The sequence below is a fragment of the Zeus faber genome (genome assembly GCF_960531495.2).
Source record: "Zeus faber genome assembly, chromosome: 6".
In the NCBI taxonomy this organism is placed as follows: Eukaryota; Metazoa; Chordata; class Actinopteri; order Zeiformes; family Zeidae; genus Zeus; species Zeus faber.
The window spans coordinates 32,663,082-32,689,380 of NC_137201.1; the positions used below are offsets into that span (position 1 = coordinate 32,663,082).

The 26,299-nt window shown below is 46.0% G+C and overlaps 2 protein-coding genes across 2 annotated transcripts; one reads left to right on the top strand and one right to left on the bottom strand.

The window, feature by feature from the left end:
• Positions 1-756: 756 nt before the first annotated feature.
• On the top strand, positions 757-5,788 carry aagab (alpha and gamma adaptin binding protein). The gene is made up of 11 exons (XM_080002580.1): positions 757-1,205; positions 1,378-1,685; positions 2,056-2,246; positions 2,334-2,430; positions 2,518-2,607; positions 2,996-3,079; positions 4,092-4,171; positions 4,313-4,406; positions 4,504-4,608; positions 4,750-4,799; positions 5,214-5,788. The coding sequence occupies exons 2-11, from the start codon at positions 1,592-1,594 to the stop codon at positions 5,289-5,291; spliced, it is 963 nt and encodes a 320-aa protein (XP_079858706.1). The 5' UTR covers positions 757-1,205; positions 1,378-1,591; the 3' UTR covers positions 5,292-5,788.
• A 632-nt stretch (positions 5,789-6,420) lies between these two features.
• smad3b (SMAD family member 3b) lies at positions 6,421-18,570 on the bottom strand. Its single transcript, XM_080002579.1, has 9 exons — positions 18,214-18,570; positions 15,341-15,534; positions 15,099-15,233; positions 14,683-14,757; positions 14,534-14,584; positions 11,296-11,508; positions 11,059-11,196; positions 10,811-10,955; positions 6,421-8,457 (listed from the first exon to the last, which is right to left on the bottom strand). The coding sequence occupies exons 1-9, from the start codon at positions 18,414-18,416 to the stop codon at positions 8,334-8,336; spliced, it is 1,278 nt and encodes a 425-aa protein (XP_079858705.1). The 5' UTR covers positions 18,417-18,570; the 3' UTR covers positions 6,421-8,333.
• Between the last annotated feature and the right edge of the window lie 7,729 nt (positions 18,571-26,299).

Genomic DNA, 26,299 nt, shown 5'->3' on the forward strand with positions numbered 1-26,299 from the left:
CCAATCTATTGAGAAAACATTAATTATTTTGTTCTAAATGGATTCAATGTTCATTTAGCTGGAAGAGGCCTTTCCCAGCTGTTCGTGGCTTCCGGGAGTGTCAGTCATGCCCAGTACAACGAAGACAACATTTTACACCTGAATAACCGCACGGCACCGCTACGGTGGCCACGAAAGTCAACATTTTGAAACAGATCAAACCTTGTTGAGCCACGTGTTGCCATGGCAATGAAACGCTGACGCTGCATTCAAGCCACGTGGGAATTACAGGTCGGACCGTTTGCTTCGTCCGAAGAAAGAACGTGAAGTTGTTCACGCTTTAACCTAAACGAACCCGTTAACACAGAGTAAAGGTTCCCTAGAAAAATGTGTTTTTTGAAAAATTTATGTCTGTAACAAATTTACAGATTCGACTAAAATATATCAAAGAACAGCAGAAGAAAGAAGGCAACTTTTCTTTATATTATTTAAATAACTAATGCATATATACATATTTAAATATTTGAATAAATACATGTACCCGAATTTAATTCATAATAGTATGCATTTAAAAAAAAAATAAGCTAAATTTAACGTTAATTCACTACAAACAAAAAACAATTAACTATTTTACCATTATTTTTCTATGTATTATTCAAGTCGGCAGCTTACGTGAACGACTTAACATTTGAAACGTCTTGTTCCCATTTTTCCAGGGTGACTTGAACGCAGCATCAGTCCAGGAAGTACTTCCTCAGCCACAGTTGCAATCGGATGATTATATCGAGTCTTAAAGAAAAGAAGCTTCACATGAGTCCTAAAGAAAAGAAGCTGCACATGAGTCCTAAAGAAAAGAAGCTGCACATGAGTCCTAAAGAAAAGAAGCTGCACATGAGTCCTAAAGAAAAGAAGCTGCACATGAGTCCTAAAGAAAAGAAGCTGCACATGAGTCCTAAAGAAAAGAAGCTGCACATGAGTCCTAAAGAAAAGAAGCTGCACATGAGCCCTAAAGAAAGAAGCTTCACGTCGCAGCCGCAGCTTTTCGTCAACTTCTTCTTGTTTTTCTTCCCCGTTCAATTCAAGACGGTGAACCGGAAGTGACGCGTCCGACCGAAGTTGAAAGTTGACCGCCGACACGCCGATGCTGCGTTCAGGTCCTGAGCGAGCTGCGCGAAGTCTGTCGACGCCGAAATACATTCTGCTGGAATACGAACAACAGCTGAAGAGTAAAGAAAGTGTTTCGAATGAGTAACGTGTTGGTTGTAATGTGTAATCTGGTATAGACGTGATATTATACATAGGTTTGGGGTTATTTGAATTACACCTGATGCGTCATGTTTATCGACATCCTCAAATAAATGTTACGCGTTTTGTTTATCGCGCCATTTCAAATTTTAGGATATTTGCCGGTGATGGCGTCAAGGTGCAGCCAGGGCGGAGGAAGAATATTCAGGTGAACGCGACCGGAGCCGCGTTTCGTGGCTGGAAGCTCACGGCTCCCACCTCTCGCAGAAGACGTGAACGCAGCGCGACTGCAGCTGACGGCGGCGTCGGTGGCGCTGGAGCTGCTTGAGCCGTCTTCAGCTTCGACCAGCGGCGGGGGAGCGCGGCCATGTCGTCGGACGAGGAGACCGCAGCGGCGAGTGTTCCGTGTGTGCTAATCACAAGCTGCGACGCCGCCTTCAAGGAGGAAGAGCTGATAAAACGTAGGTTCGGTGAAGCGGGGCACGGCGGCCAATGGACCCGCTGCGGTCGCCAGGCTAGGCTAACGTTAGCTTGTGGACTCAGAGTAGTTTTACTGTAAATGTCAACAAGTCGTTCATGACTCGTGATTGAATTTGACCTTAATTCACACGGCATGTGCTTCCCAAATGCGCCCCGCGATCAAGAGCGTGTTAACATGTTAATACATGACATAAAACACAGCTGCTCAGTGTGTTATGGGAGATCCAGGGGGGAAACGCAGCTTCTCTGTCCGGACAGAGGAAGCTGCGTCAGCCCGGGTCCGGCCCCAATGGTATGAAGCTCCTGTTTGGCGTTAAATTCGCCGCTCCTTGTTTTTTTTCTTCCTTCCAGAGATCTTGAGCTCCCAGACTGTACCAGAGCCAGTTAAGAGGGAGGACAGAGTGGTGTGGTACCCGTGGACCATCAACAACAAGTACTACACCGCGGATGTCGGGCTGTGTGTGGTGCCAAGCACGTTCCAGATGAACTCAGAGATTGCACAGTCCACGCAGGCTTTCATTGCGTATTTTGACAGCACAGCGGTGGGTGACGGTTCAAAACGTATACCCCTGCACTGGATTTTGCCTGTGCTCCGTTATCACTCTTGCGTGTGTCTTGTTTTTCTGCAGAAAGGTGGTCTGGAGAAACTGTCCCCATGGATATCAGTGGTGGAGGATCTGACTCCGGAGGTGCTGATTCTGGTGTGTGACCGAGTCAGCGAGGAGGGTGAGTATCACTTCACCACAACCACAAACCGATCTTGATAGTGTGCAGAGCAGCTGTGCGGCCATTGAGTTTCAAACTGTTCTGCAGGGGTCGGCAGACACGCGGCCCAGCAGTGGTGTTTATCTCACGCCTTCGAGCTGGTGGAACTCAACCCTCAAGATCTGCCGGACGAAGACGGTGAGTGACAGGTTTTCACTCCTAAAATTGTAGAAATTACACAATGTGGATTCTCTATGAAAGAATCATACAATAGTTTTCTATGGTCTTGTGTGGGGGGAAAAAATAAAATAAAAAAATCGAAATAGCCACAATTTTTAATTTCAAGCCCCAATTATTGAATCTGAACTGTAGTTACATAATACGGTCACATTAAACATGTTTTTGATCAATCAAGAATACACTTTTCACTAACATCTTCCTCAATGAATAAAGTCGACGAGCTTGTAAACTTCAGTTCTTATTTATATAAAGACAGTTTCCTGTGGGAGTGCATGTGTGTAAAATATATCCTACCTGAGACGTGTTTTTTCTGCCACATTCATATTCTCTTTGTTTTTCCTGCCAGACGACTTTCCAGAGTCCACAGGAGTGAAGCGGATCGTTCAGGCCCTCAACGCCAACGTGTGGTCCAGTGTGGAGATGAAGGATGGTGAGACTTTGATTCCAACACGGTTATTTAAAGGGGACCTATTATGAAAAACTCACTTTTCAGTGCTTGTGCACATACATTTGGGTCTCTGATGCAGCTACTAACACACACACTGTGAAATAAGACAAACCCAGTACGTTCTTGTGAGCTGTCTGTTTCAGAAAACATGTCCTCAAACGAGCCGTTCGGCTTTGCTGCCCTGATAAGATGTTACCGAGGGAGTTGTTCTAATTAGAACCACTTTCCATCCGAGTAAGTCAGCAAACAAATCTTTTAAAAAGAAAGAGGAATTAATACCAATTGTCCGGGAAGAGACTGCAGATGATGGAAGTTTCTTTCTTTAAAAAAAAAAAAAAAAAAAATCTGCTGTAGATAGACTGAAGTGTGATCCGCTGTGCCTTTCTCCAAACAAAACCAATAAAAATAGTGTGTTTTTATTGTCGATGTATTTATTTATTTTATTTTCCCGCGTTCACATGAAACAAAATATCCCCGCCCCAGAGTGCCGGTGCATCGTGGTGCAGTGTCGGCAACGAAAGTCAGGACAAAGATTTAAATGAGGCCTTGTAGATCTAATATGAGTGAAGAGTCAGCAGCTGGATTGCTTATGTCTCGCCTCAAATTATTTCACAAACAGATTTTGGTGGACCAATGAGGTGAAATCAGTGAAAGTTACGGAGTAAATACAGCGGAACCTGGAAGCCATGCTCAAACACCATTGGCTCACAGTACTAGGGGCCTCAGGAGGGTGGCCCCTCCCACAAAAAAACAGCACTTTTTGGAACAGGATGTGTATAGAGGTATGTTATGATGCATAATCTGAGTGGTAATGTTTTGGGGACCTCAGAGACCTGCATTAACGTGTGTAAAAAGGAGCATAATAGGTCCTCTTTATCACAGCTCCCTGCAGTGAAAACAATGAGTAGCACAGACGGTTGTAGCACTTTTTTTTTTTTTTTTTTTACTCGGTGCTTTGTAATGACAACATGAGGCTTTTTTCTCTGTTTCTTAGAGCACAACCAGGGTTTTGGCCTGATGAGCAGCCTGGTGGCTTCCAGACACAACAACATCCGCAGCGCCCAAGACCCGACAGTCAGTAACAGTTTATGATGGGTTTTTTTTTTTCTATCATTTGATCCTTTAGACGTTTTGTCGGCCACTGATTAAATGACTTATTACATCACTGAAAATGAGTTTAGGGGCATTCTAAAATGTCTCTCTATTCAACGACAGTCTTCCAGTTCGCCAGCAGAGGGAGCAAATGACAGCGAGGAGGCTGAAGCTACAGAGACGGACGGCGGCTCACACCCTCCGGCTGACGCGGTTGGTGAGTGAAACACAAGTCTTAATGAACCTCCAACAACAAATAAAACCTTTCGTCGTGTGACGGCTGCAGGTGTAAGCGCTGCTTTTTGTTCTCAAAGACCCGATGACCGACCTGGACATCCAGGAGCTCGCCAACCTGACCGCAGGAGACGCAGACGTGGACAACTTTGAGCGCCTCTTCACAAAGCTAAAAGAGATGAAAGGTGAACGGCTGATGAACAAAAACACAGCATCAGCATCAGTGCAGCACACAGCACAGCATGGGATGAAAAGATATTTACAGTATTTGCCACCTGACTGTTTAGTGCTTGTGCAAAAGTAAAAATGCTGTTTTTGACTTTCAGACAAAGCCTCATCATTACCTCACGAGCAGAGGAAGGTCCACGCAGAGAAGGTAAGAGCATTCCCCTTGACGACAAGTAAAGGGGGTTTATAGTGTCTATAACGCTTGGTTATTTCCTTCAGTTTTGAATGTGATTATCAACTAAAAATGTTTGTGGTTTGATTTGTGCTTTTATTTTTATTTTATATGGATTTGTGTAGCGTCTTTCTACAATGCAAACAATTGTTGCATAATGCTGCTGAGAATAAAGTTTGGCCAAAAATAAACATTTTCATCCGCGCAGTCAAGTCGGTCTATGTACAATCTGCTCATGTAACGGATTAAAATGTTGCTTACCTTAAATGAACTTTAGAGCAGTCATATGATGAACTGTGATGTGTCGGTAAACTAAAATTCTCTCTTTGCGTATTTTAAGATTGAATTCCATGCCAGGATGTTTGACAGGGACCTGAATCTGCTTCCCAGGTTGCCAAAGCGTTTTGGATGGCCATCGGCGGAGACGAGGACGAGATAGACGGTTTATCATCGGGGGAGGAAAGCTAAACAAAACCAACTGGTGATCGATTTGCCCGTTTCCCCGGTTCCTTCCTCCTTCCCCAGGGCCTGTTGAGGTCCAGAACCCCGTGAGCCAAAAGCAGCACGGACACTCAGACTGCAATACAGCGCTGTGTAGGATAGTAATATTAAAGAGCTTTTCTCTACATGAAATTGATTATGCAAGGCAGGTGTGTGGACAAAAAGCCTTTTGGAAGAAAGTAATGTGCAGTTTAGTGTCGGTTGTGGACTGTTCCTGCTGCATGTCAGCTCCTGGATGAACCGTTTCTATTGGCGGTGAGTTACCAGACTTGAAACGCATGGAACGACAAACGGAAGAAACACGACTGGTTTATTTTCAAACCTTAATATTGATTCTATGTGTTTAGGTACAATTGTCACATTTATTTCAAAGTGGCATGTGCCTTCCAGCGGTGGTTATTTGTAAGGTGTTACGTGCACATTCGGTTGATTTAATCCAAATGATTAAAGACTAATTATTTTTATTTAGCATTATTTGTGTATATGTAATGCGTGGAGAATCATGACAGATTATGGATTCACAGTACAGGAAATAGAACTGATAAACTGTTTCACTTCATTATTTTTAGCTGTGCTGTCAGCATGCTGGACGTACAACAGAGTATTTGTGCCATTGCATCTGGGACAGAGTTAGTCTGCAAGTGGAGTTCAACCTCTCAACCTGCAATGCAGCGCTTTATTCATTCTTAAATCGTCAACAACTGCTACAATAACTCTGTCCTGTGTGCGAGCTGTGGGGCGAGCAGAGCACAGAACCACCACCAGCCCCCCCTCTATGGAAAACCGTCTCACTATGTTGTGGTCTATAAAGAAGAATCACCACGGGTGCGACAAATAAACATAAACAAACTACCTGTACATGGAAAAAGATGAACATGGAACAAACATGTACATGAAAAAACAAACACATGGAAACATCAGACGACATGTACATGGAAAAACAAACACAGAAACATACATGTACATGGAAAAACAAACAAACATACATGTACATGGAAAAACATGACATGTATTGGAAAAACATTAGATCAAGCAAAACTGGAAGAGCAATTGAGCATGTGGCCTCTTCCTGTTCTAGTTATGGCAGTAAATGAGAACCTCCATTTTCACTTCCATTTTTATTAAATTCTCACATAACGATGGTCATTTCAAAACAAAGTTGACAAACATGGAAAAAACATGAAACAGAACTAACGCTGTGAGAGTACAAAGGAATATGGCTACCGATATAGATCTAGAAACTACTTAAAACGTATACACAGGGTTTGAGTTTAGCACCGTGTAACTGTTTGGAACAGGTCACATGACACCAGAGTTGAGGCTATAAGTGCAGATTATTAGGATAGTGATTTAACGTACACCAAGCATTTTACACATGCTTTATACTGGAACAGGGTTGAGTGATGTGGAGAACTGGAGAAGCAACACAAGTATCACCACTGATGCTTTTAAACTGAGCTTTACACCAAGTTGTAGCCGTCTTCTACCCATGTGGCGTAGCGGAACATACTGTTTTTCAGGTTCAAAACTTTTATTTTTTTTTTCCTATTTCCTCGATAACTAAGTGCTCTGTAGGGAAGTGCCACCTTGAAGGTCACTGCTGGTGCGTGCTCTACCACAGGAGTATCAGATGCAGAAACCATAACAGAAACTTCACACCGACACTGTTCACAATATGTTCCTATAATGGAAAATATTTGGTTCCTGTAACAGCTGGTGCGGTATTTGCATGATTCAGAAACCCTCAATTTTGCTCTGAACATCATTAAGTCACTTGTTTTTCCAAAGAGATGAGATGGCTTAGTCTGGAATGGCTACTGCGTGTCCAACGTGCTTTCGTTAAACCAACCGTGTTTTTTCACACACATTACATCGTATTAATGGCGCTCAACTTCCTTTCAGCACGTTGTCATGACGACGCTGCATAGAAACTATTACCGCTGTCCCACCCTGGTGTGCAGTGTTTGCATACGAGGATATTACACCGGACGTGGTATGATGCCTTGTACTATTCACATACTACAGTATGTCATGCTTACTATGGTTTAGGACATAAACAGCAGCAGTCTGCCGTTCCAGACGCAGCGTGCAGCTCTTCTCTCTGCCGAGCTTTCTCCTCATGACATATACACACACGTCAGCAGGAAGTCCGCTCTGCCGTTTGAATAAATGGGATCACAAAAGACCTCAAATCATCACAAGGTATAAATATTTATGTACAATGATCATAGGGGGGGGGGGGGGGGGTAATAAAAATATATTCCTCATGCAGGACACTATGTAAAAATAAATTACAAAATGTCTCTTTCACTGAGCAAAATACTTTTCATTTAAGGGGTTTTCTGAGGAAACACAAGCTTAAGTATATTTTCCTGTTCAAAAATAGCTAGTGCCAATTGAAGGAATAATCATAATTCAATTGAGGCCAAAGTACTTTGTACCTTGTATATATTTTATTTAACAATTACTCAAAATCGTATCATTTTTTCAAACTAAAGCTACACTGATAAATAAGACTTCCAATTCATGATTACAAAAATAATAATAGGGGCCATTAAAAAGCCTAACACTAATATAATTTAGATGAAATAGCCTTGAAGCGTACAAGCGCTGACATGATAAAACAAAACGCAAAAATTAAAAAGTAATTTCAATGTCCGTTATGTTGCGTCAACATGTTCCTGATACTGTGTGGATGCACGATGAATAAGTTTACAGTGAATTAAATACTTTTTAAAAACCTACTGCTAACATGCTGCGGCGGACTGTTGGGCACAAGACAACATAGAAAATTAGGAAACTATCCGATGGAAACATCACTGGCTACTCTGACAAAGTGCTTTACAGTGTGTGAGGTGGGCTGTTGGAACCTGGTGAGGGATGTAATTGACCTTTTTTCCTCCGAGGAATAACCTTTTACTTATTTTATTCTCCTCCCGTGTGGGTTGTGTGTGGTGGTGGTGGTGGTGGTGGCGGTGGCGGCGGCGGCAGCTCAGTGAGGTCCTGCTCCTAGGACACGCTGGAGCAGCGGATGCTCGGGGAACCCATCTGAGTCAGCACCTTGTCCAGCCACTGCAGAGGCCCGTTGAGGTGCAGCTCAATCCAGCAGGGGGTGCTGGTCACCGTCTGACGCCTGGGGATGACAAGTGAAGACAAAACTGGATTTATTCTGGGAGACACTGCTGTGCCAGTTGGCCAAGAAAATAGGTGCAGAGGTAAATACACAATTAAAAATAGTGATAAAATAGTAAAAAAATAATGAAAGTAGCAATTACATGATCTTATGGCCTTAATATAATGCATAAGGATGATGCTTGAAAGTGTCTGAACGTGTGTAGCAAGGCCACCTGAAAGTTAAAAAAACCTCAATCTAAGGTTCCCTCATAAGGAGCAGAAGTGGAAGTCATCATTGGATTACAAACAACCCCACAAACCTGTTCACTATAATACTATCGGGGAATTGAGTTTAAAGTTATTTGTCCATTGAGAAGGCAGTTTAATGTGCAACTATTGGCTTGATGACATAATGTGCCTTTTCCTTGAACTGGAAGCTTTAGAATTAGTGCGGAGAGTCTAAACTCCCGGTCGGCATTTCCGTAGCGGAAGTCAGACCAATGACAGTTTGGAGTGCAGACTCGCTGACTTCACCTCCGACATTCTTAATATGTTACTCAGCTTTCCCCTGCACATCTGCTGGCGAACGATCCGTTACACTTCCCCCGTTCCTCTCCTCAGTTTATCATCAACGCTTGGACAACAGATAAAGGCAGGAGGCTCGGTTTGGAATGGAGTATCTCAGTCGACGTTTCAACTGGTTTCTCTGTGAGTCAGTGGAAGTAACTAAACAGGATGGGAGAGCCGTGGACCCGGTGCTGAGCAGGAGAGTAATGAGAGTGGGAGTAGGCGTGGGAACGGCAGAGTGGGAGGATGTGGAACCAGCGCTGGAAGTGGCTCCACATGCAGCTCCACAGGAAGGTGTGAGGATTACTCCGTGCGATGCTGACCTCATCATCCACACCGTGTTTGTCTTGGAGGCGGTAAAAACCAAGAAGTGGGATTCCAGAAGGTTTCAGACTTGAGGTTCATCGTTAAAAAAACCAAAAAACCTCATTGTTTTTGCTCATCACTACATTGTTAAAGCATGTCCTCATCATGACAATAGAACCTCATTATTGTGGTGAAACCTCATTTTTACAATAAAACCTCGACAGTTAAAATAATAAAATAAAAAAAATCAATAGAACCTCCTCGTTACAGTAGAATATCACGTGAATCACTATCTATGAAAATACAAAGGTCCGAAACCAGAGTTATCCGGTAATTGCTGTTTGTTTGTTTTTTAAATTGGAAAATCTGTTCAAGTCCGACATATTTAAATCTCTCAGGTCATTATGTCCGAGCACAATTTGAGTTAGTGATGGGTGATAACGATAATCATCGCCTTATTTTTTTTCCCTCAATGTCTAAATAAAATAGACTATCGTTTCAATCTAAAAACGTATAGTTCCGCAGACCTGTTCATTTCCCCGTTGGGCAAGTTGCAACGGGAAGCCAATCAGTTTGTGTGATCTAAAGCTGACCTTTCACCTCCGACCAATCACGTTTGTCGATATGGAAATAAGCCCCTCCCCCTTCCTCATTGACAGTTTGCGCTTGTAAACACACGCACGCACACACACACACACACACACACACACACACACACACACACACACACACACACACACACACACACACACACACACACACACACACACACACACACACACACACACACACACACACACACACACACACCGGAGTAGAAGCAGAAAGATGATGTAATGTGACAACAGGGACACATACTTCCATTGTTTGGTGTTTTTTTTTTTGGATATTTAAGTTCTGACCCAAAGAAGACAGAATATTAATTGTGTAAAATACAACGAAGACGGACAACATCACAAACCTTATTATTTATTTAGATCTACTCGCCATATTTATAACTTTTTTTTAAGTTTTTGGATTTGATCAAAATTGTATTCATTAATAATAATATTTGACAGGAATCTCTCCCATTTGTCCGAAAAATTAAAATCTCCCAGGACACGTGGACAGGGACCAGTTGGTTCTAACGTAAACTCTGCCCCGAAACATAAAACTCAATACTGAAAGATGATACTTTTCCGCCCTGATCCTCTAAGCTTTCTACATGAACTGCTTGGTCTGGCAGGGGTAAATATGTCATCTTGTTGTCCAGGCCTCTTCCAGGTGGGTCTAATCGAGCTGCTTTTGGGCTATTATAAGTCATGACTGTTGGAACATATAAATACCACTGAAGATGTGTTTCATGTGCATGAGACCCCGTGTGAGAATGACAGGTGCAAACAGGCCGATTTGGCTGAGATGAGGCACATGGAGTGAGGCCCCTTCCCAACCAGGCTGCTTGAGAAAGAGAAGCCCGCCTCGCTGTGTGTGTTCCCGCGCTGTGTGATGTCCTGTCCTACCTGTACTCTGCTCCCCAGCCCTTGACGAAGCTCATGCGAATGGTGCACATCCTCGTCAGCTGGTAAACGGCCTCGAAGCCCTGGTTCACCGACTGGGCCAGCAGGGCGGCAAACTCCTGGTTGTTGAAAATCTTCAGGTTGCAGCCTGAGAAAACACACACAAGTTGAGACCCCGCGCCGCGGCCTCGCCGCAAATCAAACACCGCCCTCTGCTGCGTCCCCATCCGGCCGGACCCTCGGCCGCTGACCTGGAGGGATTTTGCACACTGTGGCGGGATGCCAGCCGTAGCGCTGGTTGCAGTTTGGACTCTGGACAAAGATGGCGCTGTCGCTGAGACACTCGGCAAACACCTCCCCGCCGATGTAGTACAACCTCACGCCGCGCCCTGCAGAGAGGAGGGGTGAAGCCCAGCGCACCGTTACATACAGGTACGGGATGCGAGTGCAGTGAAGAGCGTCGGGGTCCATCCAGAATCGAACGTCACCTATGTGCCTCCGTGTGAGCTCCACGGCCGAGTTGCGGTTGACGTTGGACAGCAAGCCCAGGCAGAAGCGCTCGGAGTTGGAGGGGTCCGTGAAGCCGTCCACGGTGAGGGACGGCTGCGAGGCGTGGAAGGTCTCTCCGACCCTCTGATTCAGCTCGTAGTAGGAGATGGAGCACCAGAAGGCCGACTCGCAGTACGTCACAGGCTGAAGGTCTGAGCGGGGCGAGACAGGGGGAAAAAAAAAAAAGACAGCGATGGGCGCGGGAAGTACACTCATCGGATCGAAAACACGTTAAGTCACCAATGAGTGCTTGGCAATCCAGTATTCTCTACTTAATCAAGTACTCTGTGGTCTTTTGACGGTGACTTTCAAGGCATGGCTTGAGAAGAAATGCTCCAAGCACCAACGGAGGCACCGTGGACAGTGTTGACGACCAGCGCAGCCTGGAGACAGTTGTACCACCGACAAAGACGACAAAGGACAATCAGCGCGATGCTGCGCGGTCAACGTGGAGAGCGAGGGAATGAAGCGGAACAGGAAGATGAACTCTGACCCCCTCGCTGATCAACGGTGAAGCGACCAACCATGTGATATTTGGAGCAACTCCACACCGGGGGGCGGGGTTCTGTAAACTGTTCGTGAACTGGTGAACAGTTCTCTTTGGGGGCTTGCACAGACCTCCACATGCAAACTGAAAACACTATCTTCACGATCATCTGCTGCTGCCTTAAGTCACGACTGGTAGAATTCTTGCCAGACTGCCTTTTGCATTTCCGGATCAGCGGCTGTGGAAAATGATCAAAGCACAAAGCTTTATCTTGTTGACGTTGCTGCTAACCTCATTCACCATCCGGTGAAACTTAGTTACATCCCTGCACGGATAATTCCTCTGTAAACTGATGCTTCCGTTTGTTGTCGCATTGATCTGCTGTGGCTTCGAAACATCGACTCAATTGTCCGGGAGCTAAATTAGTCCTAGTTAAGTCTGAGTCCAATGCCATTGTGTATTATTCATGCTCCTTTCCCCAGAATCACGAAGGACCTCGACAGCCTCCGCTTGTGCACAGATGGGAAGAAGAAAGAAAAAAAGAAATGAAAAGAAAAGAGTTTCTGAGAGGTGACTGAAATGAATAGAAGCTTTGCATCCGTTCAGCTGAACTGAGGATGTTTTGTAGCGGGAGGATCCATGAATTGTGAAAAGTCCTCAAAGGACGGAGTGAGCGTGAGGAGGGTCCGCGCCGATGAGCCTCGGCCTTGAACCTTCGTCTCCGGCTCTGCCCCACAACCTGCATGGCTCCGGCGAGGTGCGTCTGGTGGAGACATGCAACATGCCTTCCTCTGCCCCTAACGACCCCTCGGTGACTTTCCAAGCAGATACATTACAAGGAAGCAGGATAATGTCATTATTACATGACACTGAGCTGTCTGTAGTGGACCTTTCTGCTAAACTACAGCCGGCTACGTGACAGACTTCCCCCATTACTGCCCGGAGGCTCGTCCCCCGCATATCAAGCTCAATCTCACTCTTCTGTGTCTTGTGCGTTTCAGCCAAAATTAACCTGAATTGAGTAGAGCTCGTAAAATGGATTTATGTAAAGAACATTTTAGATGTAATCCCGCAGATTAAAATCCATTCATGCAGTGGAGGATGATCCAATCACAGGAGTTATTTTTAGAGATGACAGGGAGAGACCGGACACGTGTGTGAAGATACCAGGAGCTGGCTGTGAAGCCCCTTTCCCACATGGAACCTGTAACATTACTGGATAAAAAATATCCAGCACAGCCAGTAGGTAGTCATTCCCACATTCGCCTCCTTTACGGGAAGGTTCCGTTCGGCGTCCGCTCCCACATAGATGACTGCTACAGACGCAGTACGTAATGCTCGTGCGAGAGGTGTCTGACACCCTGCGAGGCAACAGAATCACTTTTGCTTTTAGACGAGCGTTTCGCTCCCCGTCGGACTCGGTACCCTCCGCTGCAATAAGGTCCCCGAGCCCCCGTCCCCGGACACAACAACCCTCACCCAAGGTTATTTCATCAGTGTGGTCATTTTCGACCTGTCCTCCACTCTCTGCCTCCGGAGAAGGAATGTTCTCCATCCGTTCTCCCCCTCCCCGTCCGCTCGCTCCCTCTCCGTGCTGTGGTGCTGCCCCCGCACCGCACCCCTCACTGTAGAAGACATGTCCAGGGTCTGAGAGGCATTTTTAAGAAGGAAAGGATAAAATGTAAGAATAAAACGACCTGTCTCCGTACAGACTGGACGTGTTTCAGTTTCGCGTCTTTGCGGCCGAGCTACACCGTTCGGACTTGTTATTTTGCGAATGTTTCTGCTTTAAATATTTGTATGAAATAAATGTTTTTAACCATAAATATATTGAATTTGGCTCCACCGCTACTTTACGGAAATCTGATGCCTCCATTCCCACACACCTCCATTCACAGCCGCGCCGGCATTTTCCTGTAAAATGATGCTTCTTTGGGAGTGGGGAGATTTAGGGAACGACTTCTAAGGAACGTCCACAACTTTTCCACCGGCTCCTTTTCCCACATGACGCCAATATTGGCAAAACTGCCAGATGATTGACAGCTTTCAATGCAAGTGGGAAAGAGGCTTTAGAGAGGACATGAGGAGGGAGGGGAGGACATGAGGAGGGATGGGAGGACATGAGGAGGGAGGGGAGGACATGAGAGGTTGGACACAGATAAGAGGAGGTTCTCCATTCGTGCCTCGATTGCCCGTTGCCTTGCGAGTGTTTGGCCGTCATTATGAAGCCAGTCACTCACCTCAACAGTGAAATGTGCAAATAAAAAGAAGAATTTGAAGATTCCAACGAAAAAATTTTGCAACAACCTGCAGATCCCTCACAGCTCAACGTTGCAGTTGCGTTTTTTTTTTTTTTTGGAGAAAATTGGCAGCAAGACAAAAACACGTTTTTCAAATTCAGTATTTTTTTTGTCTGGAGCCGAAAAGTTTTAGCGAGTTAAAAGACAACACATCTCGATGCGGAAAGAGAACCACACACACACACGCACACGCGCACACGCACACGCACACGCACACACACACACACACACACACACACACACACACACACACACACCTGGGAGCATCATCTAACAATACATCCATATATAATGCTAATGCACATAATCAATAACACACAGCTAATGTACACATAATCAATAACACAGACTTTCCAAGTAAAATGACCCCTCCCCCCTCTTCCTGCTTACCTAGATTACTGTTTGCTGGTGAGACGGGATTGGGCGACAGGCTGGGCGAACCTTGAAGTGAAGCGGACAGTGGACCGGGTCAGGAAAAATGCAAGTTGAAATATCAATAAACTGGGTGGAGGGAGCAGCCATGTTTCTGTGTGTCTCACCTGTGTCCATGCTGTGGTTGAGCTGGTGGTCACTGGTCTCTCCATCCTCACTCAGGTAGCCAGGCGGAGGAGTCTCTGCACACACACACACACACACACACACCCCCACCCACCCACACACCCACACCCACACACACTACATTAGTGATTATGCATTACAATGTTGTTTATTTAAGTACCTTTATATAAAATGCTCTTCTTTGTTAACAGTACATATGGTTTGGTAACGGCTGTGTAAGACGTTTGAGCCTGCTGAGGTCATGCTTGTCATGATTCTTCCTTCCTGCACGCCATCAAAAAAACCCTCAACCCCAGCACAGAACAGCCTCTCAGGCGTTATGGTGCTAATGCAAAGTTATTTCCCTGTGGTACGGCCCCGCTGTTCAAAATGAGCAGCGGGTTTTGCGCCTCCTCACCTGGGATGTAGTTACTCTGGGGCTCGATGCCGGCTGGAAAGTTTGTGTTCTCCGGGATGGAGTGGCTGTAGTCGTCCAGCGGTGGGAACTCCGTGGGAATATCCGTGTGCCGCGGTACGAGGACTGGAGGCAAAACTGGACAAACAGAGAAGTGGTTACCGGTTGATCTGGATCATCAATGCGGTAAAAGGATTTGAGTGAAGTTCTGGTGTTGACGTGCGCGGGGCAGCGGCCGGTCTTACTCGGCGTCTCTACTCTCTGGTAGTGGTAGGGGTTCACGCACACTTCATCCTTCTTGGTGTGGAAGGCGAACTCGCACAGGTCGACGGCCCGCAGCTCGTGGTGCGACTGCAGGTCGGGCCAGCGCCACAAGCGGCAATAGATGACGTGAGGGAGACCTTTCCTGTGGGAGACCTGCAGACGCCCGTCCAGGGACCTGGAACACCAGCAACAGTCGGGAAGCATTCTTGAAATATTCAGCGCTTTCATTCGGGTGAGCACGGACGGCGTTTCGTCATCACTCCAACAGCGCGGCCGCTGCTACCGGTCGCCATGGAAACACGCTCGGCCGGTGAATCGGCTGTTTCCAGGTCAAATGCACGTGGGTGTGAATCTCTGACCTTTGGCGCAGAACGACACTGCTCGAAGCAACAAGATTGACAGGTGTTTACATGCCAGCGTTTGGCAGAATATGATCAAATAATCTGTTCTGTTAGCGGGAATATGTTCGGGCCGTATTCAGGTCAGATAGTAGAAGAAGAAAGAAGAAGAATCATTTTTATTCATCTCAGAGGTGTGAATGCACTTAACACACACACACGCACACGCATTCAGGAAGTGGTGAAAACCGCGAGCACACGCAGGGAACGCAGGCGGCAGGGCGTGCAGGCCGGGGCTTAATTTAGCCCCGTTTGACACGTAGGTTCAAGAAGGTTGTGGTTTCCTGCGGATAAATACTGTAACAACACCTAAACTAAACCGTTGGTAACCTAGAACCTTAACAACCATTTCTGTCCCAATAACATTAGCTTACAAGACACAGTAAACAGCTACATCTAGGAAATGTCAGAGTGTATGCCTACAGCTGAAATACTCCACCACAAAGCTGAAGCTCAGTGGCCCAGTGGATGGGCTTCCACTGCCGCTGAAAGATTCAGGGCTTACTGGAGACGTGGGTCTGGCCCTGCGCTCACGCAACTCAAATTAGGGAGAGAAACCTGCACATTAAAGCTGGGACAGGGCTGCGAAGAGCGGCGCCAACACGACCAGCGAAGCAGGCGATGCATCACACAGCGTTTTGATCAGGCAACCAGACCCAGGGCAAACAGATGTAAAGCAGCTGAAACAGCAATATTCAGGACAGGGCTTTTGGGTTTGTTAAAGACATTTCCTGTCTGGGGAATCCCACAGAAATCCTTCCCTTCAGCTTTCCCCAGATACAAGCCCCTAGTCTAAACACCGTCTGTGAGTCAGAGCTCAGACGCAGCCATGCAGCTTTGCTTCTGGTCAATGCTTGCAGGAATAGTTTACATCCAGCCTACTCAACTAGCGGTCCGGGGGTCAAATGTGGCCCATGTACTAATACAGAATGGGCCCTTTGAATGACTTTGAAGGTAATAAAGATCCTGCAATAAAGCAATACAATGTGATGACATTCATTTCAGAAATACCTTAAAGTACCAACTAGAGCTCGACCGATACATCGGTTTGGCCCATATATCGCCTATTATTTGACTTTTATGACCACACCGGGATCGCAGCTATGCAGCCGATGTGTATAAGTATAATAAACAAAAAAAAAGACATTGATTATTATTGTTCTTTGTTGGGCTTTAGTACCAACAACCATCTGACTATGCAGAAGCAGTGCGCATCTTAGAGGACGATCTAGAACTGTATTGGTTGATTTTAAGCTTTTTTTTTGTCAATTGATATGAAGGTGGTTTGGCATTTTCTAAGTTGTACAAGTTGTTGTTGAATTAGTCAGGCCTCTAAGGAAATCTAACCCGACTTTACACCGCGGTGTGAGGGGGAAAACGTGTGTGCGAGTGGGCCCGCGCGTTAGAGAGAGGTTGTGGGGCCCATTTGACAACAACAAAACAAAAACACAAACTGAAACCAGGAGAAAAAAAAAAAAAACACTTCCATACAATTAGCAGGAGATGGTCCGCTGAGCCTCTGACATAACAGGCTTTAAACAGGGGGACCGCAGGCGCCGACGTGCAGCCACGTCATGTGAAAATCACCATTAGTTACCATAACTTAGTCCTCACATTTGAGGCGTCTCGGGGCTATAAACATGTAGTAATAACGTGGGAGATGTGATGGAGTCGAGTGAGCAGCACCGACGCGCTAACGCTGGTTTGCCGGAGCATTATGCTGCTTTCATGTCCGGAGGGAGAGTCGGAAACCACGTACTTAAAACTTTGAAATCGTTGTAAATTCTACTTGTAAACACGTTTTGCCTCGCACCCCGATTTCCTCAAAAAAAGCTTGTAACAGTCTACAGACCTTTGAACTAAATTATACATGGATGTAATACAATTCAAAGGCTGTAACATATAAATATAGAGAAACTCGTGTATGCGTTCCATGTATATACTGGTCTGCATACATCTCACTGATTTCATTTATATCCATATTTAGTCATGATAATGTATTTCATAATTATTTCTACAAAAAGGTCATTAACCTTGCTTGTTACTGGTAATGACACCACTTCTGACACAGAGGCAAAGCTGCTTCGTGCTGTAGAACGGGTTCAGCTGAGGTCGGACAGTGTAAACGCACGCAAGCTGTTGTTACGAGCGGCGCCTTAATTCCGTACTTCCCAGACGACTCGAACGTCGCACTAATTGCAGGGTAAACACGGCCTGCGCTGCTAGCCTTTAGCATTAGCCACGAACACAACAAACGAGCCCCGAGCCTCTCGTCCACCTCCCGCGGGGGATGCAGACGTCAGGCCGCGGCAACATGGTCAAGCGGTACCGACGCGACGCAACCGCGCATAAGCCCCAGGCTCCCACCGGCTCACCGGCACGGGCTTGCTAATCTGAGCCCGGTCGCGCGTTACTTAGCGCTGGGCTCGTTAGCGTGGCTATCACGCCGTGTTTACCTGGGGATGGTGATGCACTTGGTGGACCCGCTCTGGGTGGTGATGGCCTTCTCCAGCTCCTCCAACTGCCCGGTTTTCTTCAGCTTCTTCACCAGACTCTTGACCGCCTTCTCGCACCACTTCTCGTCCTGGCCACTCTGCTCGCCCTTCTTCCAGCCCAGGAGCCGCTTCACGATCGGCGGAGTGAACGGCAATATAGACATTTTACCACGGCCCCGGTCTGTGTCGGGTGGACGCTGAATAACCGATAGAAGTCGCAGGGGATCCGCCGCCAGGGCCCGGTTCACTCCCTGTGTTGTGGTCGGATGAAGCCCCGACAAGCCCCCGGATCCTCTCCGTCCACGGTGCTGGAACTGCTGCCCGGGCGGGGAGCTCCACAGCCGGCCACGGTCAGTCTGTCTGCCCCTCCTCCCCCTGCTCCTCCCCCTGCTCCTCCCCCTCCCCTCACCCGCCCCTTCTCATCCTCCTCTCCCCTCCTCCCTCCTCCCCCTAATCCTCCTCCCCTCCGCTCACCCTCCTCACCCTCCCCTTCATCCTCCTTCCTCCTCCTCCCTCCTCAACCTCCTCCCCCTTCTCCTCGTCCTCCTCCTCACCTTCCGTCTCCTCCCCCCTCCTCCTCCCCCTCCTCCTTCCCATCCCCCCTTATCCACCCTCCTTCTCCTCCCTCCCCACTCTCCTCCTCCTTTTCCTCTCTCCTCACCCTCTTCCTCCTCCCTCCTCCCTCCTCACCCTCCTCCTCCTCCTCCTCTTCTGTCAGGATTTGGATGCTGTCCAACCTCTCTCCCACAAAATTGTGGAAGTCTCAAATGATTTAGCAAGAATTCACGTGTTTCCCACAATAATATTTTGCACAGGGCTTGTCACAGGGCTGGGCGATGAATCGATATAATATTGTTACCGTGATAAGACACGGTATTCTGCTGGGATTTTTGTTATTTGAGATAGTCAAAGGTTGTTTTTAAGGCTGCATTACAGTAAAGTTGTGCAATTTTCTAGCTGTTCTTATCAAAGCCTCTGCCTGTTTGGTTAGAATATACACATTACTAATCATTGTTTTTCAAGTATTATGTGAATATCTCATAAAAACACCAATAGTTAAACGGGAAATATCGGTCAATTATAGCCTGTTGTTGTTTTTGTTCTGTTTACATTTTTATTGTTATTTGCACTGCTGTGTTTTTTGTTAAGCAGCAGAGGAAAATTTGTAATTGTACTCTGTACTTTTAATCAGTCAGTCATTGTTGTTGAAAACAACCGAGCGTTCTCAGAGATTCTTCTTTCATATGGTCTATTTATTTTATACAGTTTGTGACAGTGCTTGGGACATCTCACATTGGCTTTGACTTACAACTGAACATTTAGGCCACTTGGTAGAAAATACCCAGATAAATATCATGATAGCCATTCAGCCTAAAAATACATAGATGTGATTTTTGGTCCATATCATCCAGCCCTACGTACAGTAGCTTGTGAACATGTGTTTTGCAGCATTTAAGCCACCCCGGCTGCACCCTGCATGGTTCGAAAATACTTATTTTAAAATGCTGTTTACCTCTATGATTGAAATACAGGCTGCAACCAAAGCAATAAAATAGAGAAAATAAGTTACTCCACCCACTTATTATTTGGATTGTAATGCCAACTCTGAAAAGTGATAGAGCAGGGGTCTCAAACTACAGGCCCGGGAGCCAGATCCGACTCGCAAGACAATTTAATGTGGCCCACTACATGGTGATTATATATTTAGAAGTCTGGCCCGCAAACATTTTTTTCAAACCACAATGCTCAATTAATCGACACAAATATACAAATATACTTTTCAAGTATATTTTTATTTTCAAAATATACAACAGAATAAAATAGCGCTTAAGAGAGATATTTCTACCAGGATTATGAGGCCATTCACCAATGTGCTGGAGAAACAAAACCAAACAAAAAAACAGGCCGGTTTTCCCCTGAAGTTCAACACGGCCCCCCTAGAAGAAGACACCCTGTCCAGTGGCCCCCAGATCATTTGAGTTTGAGGTGTTAGATGAGCAGCAGACCCTTCGAAGTAATCCATTGATCCCCTTAGAAAAGTGACTCCATTTCACCTTGAATGCACCTTTCCACGGACGTCTGACAGGGTGCCGGCGTTTGGTTTTACAGTGTTATTGATAAGTGAAGCCTGAGCTGTCAGTGTGCTGTGCTATAAATATGTCTGCATGGGAGCAGGCCCTTCTCACTATTTATAACCTCTATCAATGACTTTTGCTGTTTATTTTTGTTCATTCGTTTGTTCATATCGTTATAAAGCCTGTATTTTTGTTAGAAGATTGGATTGATTAGATCAACATTAGACACAGTATACATTTCTTGGCACAAGACACGTTCACCATTTAACATTTATATAGTGTATTTCAATTCAATTTAATTGCAATTGAACTATACATGGCAAAGTTTAAGAGAGTTCATTCAAGGTAACATTTAGGCAACATCCTCCCTGTTTAGACCACTTACTGAATGCTAAAATAACAGAACTAGGAGCTCACTACATTGCATTATCGACAAAAATAAATGGCAGCAGCGGGGTAAACACAGTTTTCCTTGTGATATTGTTTGGAGTTGGAGTTGAGCAGGCTTGAGGATCACTGCGGCTATGGTGTATGGGAGCCGGCACCACCCCAGCACCCGCCCCCACCCAGGGCCGGGAGCCGGACAGCTGGTCCGGAGGGTCTTTCCATATGTAAGTGTTGTGACAGAGACGGGGGCTTGTGCACAACGTGTCAGACGGGGGGGCAGATGGGCCGCAGCAGGCAGGGAAAGGTCTCAGGGATGGAGTCAAAAATGATTTTGGACAAAAGGCTGAATAGGTAATCACAGCCGACAGTCTGATACACAACAATGGCATTGTGATGGACTGCTCGGGGTTACATGGGAAACAAGCAGGGTGGAGAAGGGGGGCGATCAGCTGGCCTGCAGCCCCAACAATAGTCTGACAGGGGCAGCGAAAGGACTGGAGCAAACGCTGCTTTTTCTCCGTCCTCATGAGAAGGATTCTGCAACATCCAGGGAGTTATGAGAACAGTGAATTCAGCGTATTATTAAATGATTTAAAAATGTGAAATCGCTGTCAGTTTTAAAGCAGCTCTGAAGGACTTCCTCGCCTGGTTCTCCTCCAGAACACTTGGAAGCAACAACCTTCTTTGGTAAATGATAAACCTCCAGTGCGTTCCATGATGAACACTGTCAAAGCAACTCACATTTATCCCTTCGGAAACCTATAATTGCCCCAGCTGCTAATTGCAGCGTGCTCCAATTTGAAGTGGTTGTTCAGCAGAGGAGTATGGCGCCCAAATCGGGGTGGGGCTCAGGGTCTCTGCAAAATCAGCTTTTTAATCTGCCTTCCCAGTGCAAGCTGTTATCTCCTGCTCCCAGCCATTAATCTTTCCCCAGACGGGGACACCTCCAAATCTGGGACGGCAGTGACCTCCAGACCCCTCCCTGTTCCATGCTTCAGCTTCAGAACCGCCTCCTCCTCGGTCTCCATCATGTGTCTCTCTTCATTACATTATATCCTCTTTTTTATTTGACATCCATCTGTCCTGCTGATACTTTCTGGGAGATTGATAAATAGATTGTTGACGAATAAACATTCCCCTAACCCTATAACTCTCTTGTTGAAACATTTTATGATTTTTTTTTTCTGATTGTGTGTAACAAATCCTTAAGATAGGGCTGGAGCAAATGTTCCCGCCAACTCATATTTCATATATTTTTGTATACAATGCCAGTGCATTCTTAATTTGGGGCCCTACTTGAAGTGACTGCCAACAATGGTGTGTTTCCACCTAGTGGCTTTTGTCTCCTACTACAGTTTTTAATGTGTTCCATTCAAACACTGAGAAACCATCCACTCATTCAGTCACACATTCACCCATTCATCCTTTTTCATTACCCACTTATTCCCGTTCACAGTTGTAGGGATTAGGGAACTGGATCCTCCTGGCATACGACATGGAGATAAATGTGTTACCATACGGTATACTGTGTATATGTGTAATGGGTGTGTATTATATGAAAGAAGAAGAAGAAAGAAAGAAGAAACAGTCTTTATTAGTCACGCAACACACCACACTACAACACATGCTTGCACACACACACACATGCACATGCTTTGATGGTGGCCGGTGAAATGGATTCTCTGCTTTTGACCCATCCTGGCTTGTCCTTCCTCCGGGGGCACAGCCAGGAGCAGTGGGCAGCGTACGTGGACGCGCCCGTGGACCAGGTGATAATTGTCCATCGCTGGTCAGACCATGATGGGTGCATGTTTTTGAGGGGGGTCCTTACTGACGTGAGGTGGAGGAAACCCCATGTGAACACGGGGAGAACATGCAAACTCCACACAGAAAGGCTCCTATTTGGGAGATAACCCACCAGAGCACGGTGCCAACAGCGCCCCAGGCGGGAATCGCACCCACACCTTCTTGCTGTGAGGCAGCAGTGCAATGCACTGCGCCACCGTGCCACCAATGAACATGTATGTTAACATGTAGATTTCCCTGCACTATGTTCTGTGCTCGCGTTGCGAATGAGAGATTCCCACCACGGCTGTCTCGCTCACTCTTTTATTGGTGATCTGCACAAATCAAATGAAAAGTAAACATACAGTTGCTCCTCCACACCACAAGGGGCATCACGTCTCCTTCTCTCTGCCGAGAGCCAACTGCGACCAGCAGCAAATCTGCTGAAGTGCTTTTCACCATGAGAACAACAAACATTTTACAGAACAAACACTGAGTTCAACATGCCTTAGCTCTTAAAGGGACAGTGCAGGCTTTACTCGGTATAGATGATCAGAACACAAATGAATGTAATTTCACATGAATCTGGATTTTGGTGAAATTTCAAATAAAAATAATTCAAGTCATAATGTTACCTGGGTTACATTCACCCCTCCTGAAATTCACCGATATCCTGACACAAGGATGACAAACTGGAAATGTCTAATGACCCAACTGGCACAAGTAAAGAAAGAAAGAAGACCTCGTCCACCCAACCAACTTCTAAGTTACCTTGCATACAAGGTTCAGGGAAGAAAAAGTGTCGATGATCAATGTGTCCTGCGGTTCACATTAGTTCCCGCGGCTAGCTGTGTTCTTCAAGCTGAGTTGATCAAGTCTCTGAATCCCCTTAGGCTACTGTGTTGCCTTGTACACCCCACAATACTTGGCCCTCAAAACTTGTGTTATAGGTGAGTAGTCTCATGACCTGTGGTATTGTAAGCAAATGTGAGTGACTGAATCTGCTGTGGCCATTGGTGTTTTGCCCTGAGGAGAAGGATACGAAGCATATTTCCCAATGTGCGATTGAATATTTCTGTGCCCCCGTTGCCCAGAGGAGGATAGGCGGTCGTGTGGGATTTTATGACACCAGCCAGACGGAGACGCTCTGCTATCAGGTTTCTGGTACCATGGTCCCAAAGGTTTTTGGCTACTTGGTTTGCTGTCTGGTTGGCACAAGGGAAGGCACGGGCGAGTTGTGTGTAGTGGTCTGTGACCACAAGGACATCCACAGATTACTGCTTGCTGTCTTGCCGACCAGAAATCCAGGCACACCAATTCCATTGGGGCTGAGCTTTTGATACTTTCCAGGGGTGCCCGAGCAGAAGGTTTTGGAGACTTTCCAAAAATCACATCTCTGGCAGCATTTGACTTAGGCCCTTTCATCCCTTTCCATATCAGACCAATAAAAACGTTGCCTTGCCAGTGACAGTGTGCGGTCCTGAAAGTTGTTGAACCTGCTGGGCCAGTTGAATTGCTCTGGACTCTGCTGTGTCGATCCAGTCACAGTGGGACTGACAAAGATCTCTAACCTTGGCTGCATTACACATAGTTTTGGAAAGCGGTTGTTCTGCAGGACGATGGACCTGAAATTGACAGCTTACTCTGAAGACATCCTGGACAGAATCCTCTACCACCCCATTGGCCTCCTGAGTAAGCGCACAACAGGGCACCTCCAGTAGTCTTCGGGTGATATTCAGCCAATGGCTGAATTTCTCCACCACACTCCACTTAAGAACCATGAACTCTAGCCGATGAGCTGGATATCGCCACTGTGATACACTGAGGGATTTGCTCACAAAACCAATAGACCTGGCCTTTGATTCACCTTGTGGTACTTGCAAGAGCATCACGCCAAGTCCGTCCAAGGATGCATCAAATAAAATGTTGATAGTGAAACACCCTACCAAGGAAGGATTTGATGTTCATGCAAGTGATGACCCCCCCTCTTGGCAGGGTCGACTGAAACGCCACCACTATCAATAACATGCCTAAGGAACTTAAGTTGCTTCTGAAGCAAATGGCATTTTTTCAGGGCCAGTTTCAAGTTGTTCTCACGCAGCCCCTCAAACACTTTTCGAAGCCTGGATACGGCCTCACCCTCTGACGGGGCGAAGATGAGAAGGTCGTCAAGATAACGCAGGAGTTTTGTGAAGTTCATGTCCCCAAAAATCCCTACCATCATCCTCATGAAGGATGCAGGACTATTACACAGTCCCTGTGGCATGCGGTTGTACTCATGCAGACCGAGTGGGGTCGTCAACGCTGCAAATCTCTTGTCGTCCTTGTTCATCGGGATATTATAGAAGCCAGAGGTGTGGGCCATGGTGCTAAAGAGGCAGTTACCACCAAGAGCAGCTAGGCAGTCAGATCGGTGCAATAATGGATGGGCGTCCTTTAAGGTTCGAGCATTCAGCCACCTGAAGTCTGTGAAAATCTGCAACCAGCCATCTTTCTTCCATACCATCACGGGAGCGGATGCGTAGTCACTTATAGATTTCCTGATGATTCCTTTTTCCTCCATGACGATGAGAACTTGCCTCAGCTTTTGATAGTATGCTGGTGGAACCCTCCTGTACGGCAGGTGGAAGGGGCGATCATCAGTGAGTCGAATGCGGTGCGTGTACCCCTTGGCTTCACAACAATCTAAGATGTCATGATACTCAGTTAGCAACTGAACAAGCTCAGACTTGCAGGCGTCATAGATTTGACATGAATCTATTTCAATCTCACCTTATCCCAATGCTGACAAAGTTTCATCTGGCCGGACAGTTGGACAGGCACCAGGTGAAGTATCAGGTCGCTGGTTCCCCAAGGCAGTGTGCAGCTCCTGGAAAACTTCCAAACCCTCAACTGCCAAGCATGGGGACACAACAGCAAGTTTAGCGTTTCTTCTCAAGGTAATAGCCTCGTATGTTGTCTTCACAATGGTCATGGGCATCTGTCGCCCATAGAGGTGTGACCAGACAACCGACCAGAGCACCTGGAGGAATGGTCCTGGAGCTGGTTGACTGACAGTGAGATGTAGAACGGGTGGAGAACGTTCCTTCTCCGGAGGCAGAGAGTGCAGGACAGGTTGAAAATAATCACACTGATTTAATATCATTGACGGGGAGGAAACCGAAGCGCTGATCTCTGAGAGCCAGGAAAAAAACAAAACCAATTCAGATTGTGCGTCCGTTGCTGACAGATTGTCCAAACGATCGCATCTACACTGGACATAACGTACAGACCCGAACCCATTACGTACTGTATCCGTGAGTCATCTACGTGGGAACAGGCTCCATACGGAACTTCTTTGAAAAGGAGGCCAATGTGTGAAAGACTACCTACTGCCTTTGCCGGGTATTTTTTTTCCAGCAATGTTGTTCATATGGGAAAGGGGCTTTGCATCCAATTATCAAAACACAAAACACTCTATCAAAACACAAATGAATATAATTTCGCATGAATCTTGATTTTGGTGAAATTTCAAACAAAAATGAATTACTAAATAAAATAATAAATTGACCTGGACTACCTATATATATAATGTATATGTAACTGTGTTTGTGTGTGTCCATATACTGTATATTTTGAATATTCACATGTCTACATATCATCATAAATACATATACATATATAGAATATCTGCTCTTGAATCTTGTGAAAAACACTCACAGAAACCATCAATTATTGGGAATACAACAACACAGCGTTGCTATCTGGGGGATTCCATAAACACAATTTACACGTTTGTTGTGAACAATGACCCATAAAAA